The sequence below is a fragment of the Camelina sativa genome, chromosome 14, assembly GCF_000633955.1.
Source record: "Camelina sativa cultivar DH55 chromosome 14, Cs, whole genome shotgun sequence".
In the NCBI taxonomy this organism is placed as follows: Eukaryota; Viridiplantae; Streptophyta; class Magnoliopsida; order Brassicales; family Brassicaceae; genus Camelina; species Camelina sativa.
The window spans coordinates 18,638,499-18,644,799 of NC_025698.1; the positions used below are offsets into that span (position 1 = coordinate 18,638,499).

Sequence of the window (6,301 nt, forward strand, 5' to 3'; positions counted from 1 at the left end):
CCAGAGTTATTATATACATGCACTATCACCATTCAAGCATCTGTCGAACTAGTATCTGAATATGTGAACAAATCAAGAACCAAAAGTAGCTTTATGTGCTAGTTCTTTCGAATATGTGCTTCTACAAGATGGGTTAATTGTTTAGTTTGTAGAGAGATCCAACTAGCATGCTGTCTTGTTGCAGTATTATAATGTCTTTCAGTTTCAGGCTCTCCATATGCATGAGTTCTTAAGCCTTTTAAGACATAATAGATGAGATGTTTAGCGTGTGTTATTATGATTCAAACCAGATGTGTAAAGTTGTGGTCATGGTCTATCTAATCATCGAGATATCGGATTAAACCAAAACAAAACCAGACCAAGCTCAGAATTAGTGTGACAAATACACGTAAAAACCGAATCCAAAGGAAATTCAAATGGCAATTTGTGTAAAAAGCAACAATGGATTCGGCTAATTCGATCAACTTATAAAATCAATTCTAAAAACCGGTTTTTTCGAAATAAAGAAAAATATACAAGTAATCGACAAAAAGAAGTTATGGCTCGCGGACTGGGAGTGAAATATCTCATTTCAAACCTCCCCCTTTCTTCATATCTCATTTGTTTGAATCCCCTACCATATCTGTCGGCTTTGAATTGAATCTCTGTTTGAATGAGACTAAGTTTTATTTTATTGGAATTTTGTTTTAAAAGTCTTTGTTAGATTTACTTTGCGAAATGGACGATAAGAATAGAGGAAAGGTTGATGGCTTGATGGTAAATCCTTAGCTGGCATCTTCATCAAGGATGATGATTGATGAGAATGAGGTAAATTACTACACAGAGTCACATGTTTTGATGATTGGTGTTCTTAAAGCTTGTTGAATGTGACTTTGTGTGTGTGTGTGTTTGATTCAAATGCGCAGCCAAGGAAGCAGAGATCCAAGCTCGATACTAAGTCCACAGGGGAGAGATCCAAGCTCGATACAGATTCCATCGCTGGTCTTTTTGGTGATGACGAGTTCCATACTACCAGAGACCATCGCTGGTCTTTTTGGTGATGACGAGTTCCCCTAAAAACCTTGAGCTGGCACTGCATACTACTATGTCCACAAATTCGCCTCGGCGCCTTCCGACCGCCCCGGGTCCAAAAATTTAAGAGGCAAATAATTTTTTTTTATATAAAAAATTTTATAAGATACAAGGGGCACAAAAAATAATAATAATGTAAGATAAAGGGGCACAACAAGAAAATGCAAGATAAAAGGGTATAAAAAATATGTAAGATATAAAAAAACAAAAATATATGTAAGATAAAAGAGGCAAAAACAAAATTTGTAAAACAAAATAATATATTAAATATGTTTTAAGAATTTATTTTGATGAGTCAATAACTAAAAAGATATTTTATCTTCCACAACTATTTCAACTATTTCAATAGAACAAAAATAATTTTTAATAATCTTGTTAAGTCTTTATATATTATCAAAATGAAATCCATATTTTTCAACATATAACAATAGTTATAAAAAAAATTTGGCCTTTTATTCAAATTTTTTTTTTTTGTCGAAGGACCCCTATAAACCTTGAGCTGGCAATGCATACTACTATGTCCACAGATTCGCCTCAGCGCCTTCCAGTACCGCCACAATCCTCTTTTCTCGAGTTTTATGGAACTGAGCTTCTTCCTTCCACCCAGTCTCCGACCATGATCACGACTCAGTCTACATCAATGACGACTCATGTGCCTCCAAAGCTTAGTGAGGAGGGTACGAATGAATTTTAACTTTACTTGTAACAACATACTTAGAATATTGCTAAGCACTTGACAATTAATTTGATTTTCACATGAATTAAGAAAAACATTTAATGTTTAACTATAATTGCAATATTTATTTATAATAACATGTTTTTATAATTATTAATCGATAGTAATTTATCAGACTTTGAAAATTTCATTTAATAATTTTTGAAATTTACAATTTCTTAACATTAACTGATAAAAGTGTACAGAAAATCAATCTTTGTGATTCAAGAAAAAATCATAGAAAATCAACCTTTATGACAGAGAGGGAGTATGTTTTGTCTCGTGTGAATAAAAAAGTGGAGTGAATCGATCATTAAAAACGTGGAGATGCTAGCTTTTACGTATATACTACTAGTATATGGTAAGAATACGATGCATGCTTACACGATAATACATATTGAAATACGCTTATATATAGGGTTACCATATTGTCAACCTACTTAGTACTATGATACTATTGTTCCTATTTGGCTACTTCCTACATGGAAATTATATTTTCTTACACAGACTACATTTTGGGGCCTTGTTTGAATTCTTTTTTTTTCTTTTTTTTTTGTTTTGTTTTTCTTTAGTTAATAATTAATATATATATATATATATATATATATATTTTGAATAAGATTCTATATTATGGCAGTCGAAGCTCCAACATATCAAGAGACAGGTTTTACGCCGAACCTTAGCAATTTTTAGTTTTCTTGAGAAACAAGTATTAAGTAGCAAGAAAAAACCCTAGTCGTAGTGAAACACGACTGCTGCTATTCAGATACCGGATGATATAGTAGAAGAGATTCTTCACCGCGTTCCAGCAAAACTTCTTGTAGGATGGAGACCTGTATCGAAACGTTGGAAATCATTGATCGAATCAGGCCATCTAGCTGAGAAACACGTCCGTCGCCATCAGAAAATGTATGGAGCCGAAGAGTTTAAAATCACTTTTGATATGTCGTCCAAACCGGGTAGCTTCCACATCAAGTTATTCTCAAAATACGCTAGGCTGAGAAAGTGAGAGCAGACAACAGAGAATCATCAAAAGCTCCTCGAGTTCCTGGATCATGTAATGGTTTGGTCTGTGTCTACAATTTGGTCGACGTTTATCTATTCAACCCTGAGACAGGTGTGAACCGAACACTTTCTCGTCTTCAAGGAGGTACAAAACTTTCAGCAGGATTCGGGAGAGACGTTGTGGCAGGAGCATACAAAGTGGTGGTTTTGTATAGCTTCGGTGATGAAGACAGAGTTGAGATACAAGACAGCTGGTCCAATGCCTCCTTTCACTCAAATTAGACAGTTCGTTTAGGCTATTGGTCTATCAAAAAGCAGCACAACTCATACTAGCAAGAAAACTAAAAAGAAAATATATAATTATTGGCATTCGATTCAGAATGTTATCCACTTCGCTTAACGCATGCATAGTATATTATCAATTACAAGGTAAATAAAGCGGAAATAACCAACTTGTCCAAAGCTCTCCATAACTTGAATATGCAAGACAATTATGACAGAAGCACATAGAAGAGAAGAAAAATTAAAGCCTGTTCTGTTTAAAAGGCTTGTAGATTACACATACCAAACTATTGGTCAAACTTGCAATCCCTGAACGCGTTAGCAGCTTCAGTACAACAGAGATTTCAGTATTCAATATCATCCATATCGCCCATGTACTCAGCAACTTGGTCAAGTCTGACATCAAGCATCTTGTGGTTGTCTAAATCACGAACCACACCAGTTTCTTTATCCAAATCTTTCTCAACCAGATTTCCATAGACACCCTTATGCTTCCCCGATAAAACCAAAACCGGCCCTCCTCGTCTAGGTAATGCCGTCTCAAGCAACTCCTGATCCACCCCTTGAACCAACTCTTGCGTCTCATCCATGGTGATATCACAAGTCGTTGGTCCAACAACATCAACAACTTTTCCCTTCTTAAGATACAATCTCCCACCTTTCAAATCCTTGCTTACTACCCGCACTTTTATATGACTCCTGAGCCAGGGCTTCGATTTCTTCTCTCTTGTTTGACTTTTATCCTGCTTCTCACTAACGCTAACTTCAGTTCGACACCCTCTCTCTGTTCCTCTACCTCGTTTACTAACTTTCTTATCTTTCTCCTTATCATTTAATTGTAACTCCTTCAACTTCTTCAAACACTTTTCTTCTTCCTTGGAACCCAAATCTGCAACCTCATTCACACCCACTTTTACTTCCTCTTCACTACCAGAGATCTTCATAACAAAAAACTCACTACCTAGTTTCTCCACAATCTTACCCTTCAATCCTATATCTCTTCCTCCAACAATTCTCACTTCCTTCCCAACAAAAAACACATCTCCACCATTAACATCTCTAGGCTTATTAACAAGTTTCACACTTTCTTTAACTTTAGCCTTCACATCAACAACCTTAGATCTATCAGGATCAAAACCTAATCCTTCCTTAGCAGTCCATTTTTTATATTCCTTAATCTCAACATCTTCTTTAGCATTCTTACCTATCCCCTTACCTGGCTTCCACCCATACCCAGCCATCAACGCAGCTCCATAACCCTCCACAGGAACGCTCTCAAAATCCTCCAACGTCGGATCATCAGCGAGTGACTTCAGATCTCTCCTCAATTTTTGTAGCATAAGCTGCTCCCCTGCAGATAACTTCCGATCTTCACTCGCATCACCACCACCAACAGAGTCATCCTCCTTCACTTTCTCACGCAGATTCAAACCATAGCTGATGTTATCGGGTCTCTCGGTACCGGGTAAAGGAACCTCAGGCTCGAATTCGAGACCGGAACCTGTGTTACCTGATTGAAGAGGTAGATCGAGATTCTTCATCTTCTTGTGAGGTCTCCATGTGTTCTCAATCGGAGGGATGACGAATTTGGGGGTGGAATCAGCTAGGGTTTTCGAAGGATCGAATTCGGTGACGAACTCTTTTCTAGCTCCGTCATCAGCGGCGTTGTTCCCGTCGGCGGTCGCTGTGACTTTGGGCTTGGATTTGGAAGGGAGAGAGAAAGAGAGCTTCATTGCGTTCCTTCTCTTCTCTTCTCTTCGCACATGAACAAACCGAAACGTCACGGAGACGGTGAGGAAACGCAAGGTTAATAAAACTCGCCGGCGACGCTGTGCCCGTAGATTATATATAAAGCAGATGGGCCTATTAAATACTTTAGTGGGCTAATGGGCTGAACAAAACTAGTCTACAAGATGGTGCACAAAACTACATTGCCTCAGGATAGATTTGTAACAAGATCACGAATCTAGACTAGTAGCCCTGGGAATATGGGTAACTTCTTATTCGGGTTCGGTTAAACAGGTTTATTAGGAAAATAAAATTTATTAAGTAATTTTAAACTTTTGGTTTTTTGGTTTACAAAAAAAAAAAACAAAAAAAACTTTTGGTTTAGGTTCAGTTTGGTTATTATCAGACTTAGTTCGGTTTTGGTTATAAATTTTAGAATCTGATTACTATTCGAACTATCGGTATCCGAAAAAATCCTTTAATTTAAGCTAAATTTTGATATATGTAACAAATATTTTTTGGATATTTTAATTATTTTAGATATTTTAGGTATAAAATTAACTGATATTTATTTTAGATAATTGAATTATATCAATGCTAAATATTATAAATATTGTAAATATTTCTATATTTTTTAGATTTTATAGATACCCATTTAGAAAACGGATATTATCCTAATCCAAAGCCCGGCCTACAGATTTAGCAAATATAAAACTCAATAGAGTTTATTTAGGTTTTTTTTATCGAATTCAAATTTGTAACTAATCAAGAAAAAGCCAAAAATTTAAACTTGATGCGATACAAAAGGTACCGAGATCAAACTTGGAAGATAGAGACAGTGAGAAAACCAAACAATCTTAGAATCTATCTGAATTTTCTTGAACATATCTTCTCCCCTCACCATATAGATGCAAGCCGCTCCAGTTTCGACGTCGGCACAACAGATGATTAGGGTCTTGTCAAAGATGAAGTAACTAATGCCACAAAACATTTTGAGTAGCTTAAGCAAGTTAGTTGTTGGCAAAGTCATCAACTTAATCCACACCGCATCCTCCTCTCTATCAATCTTCCTTTCCCAAATCTCAATCTTCCTTGTTTCGTAGCATTGCTTTAATTAACAAGGAAAGCCGATCTTCCTTGAAAGCAGAGAGGACAAGTACATTGTTATCATAGCCCACCGGACACGGCAGGAGACAAAAGGGTTTGAACATCTCCATGGAGAAATCAAAGGTTTCGATGAAACACTCATGAGTCTCGCGATTACGAGAGACCCAATAGAGATTCCCGTTCACGGACAAATGATCCGGGGTGGGGAACTGCTTATAAGTGGGGGCATCAATATACTTGAACGTATGGGAAGAACACTCGTAGATCGCGACTCTTTCGTAACCTTCCTCGAGAGTGGGTCTGACTCTACGGAAGCAAAGAAAATACCCCAAGATTTTGTAGTAACCCTTTTCGGGTCTACTACTGTCGTATCCTACACCGCAAACGTTGAAA

General features: G+C 36.9%; 1 protein-coding gene and 1 pseudogene across 1 annotated transcript; both read right to left on the reverse strand.

Moving 5' to 3' along the window:
- On the reverse strand, window positions 3,138–4,884 carry LOC104741944 (protein MOS2-like). The gene has a single exon (XM_010462885.2). It carries the CDS (start codon window positions 4,804–4,806, stop codon window positions 3,418–3,420), a length of 1,389 nt encoding a protein of 462 aa, XP_010461187.1. The 5' UTR covers window positions 4,807–4,884; the 3' UTR covers window positions 3,138–3,417.
- Window positions 5,586–6,301, reverse strand: part of LOC109128856 — a 3,081-nt pseudogene continuing 2,365 nt past the window's right edge.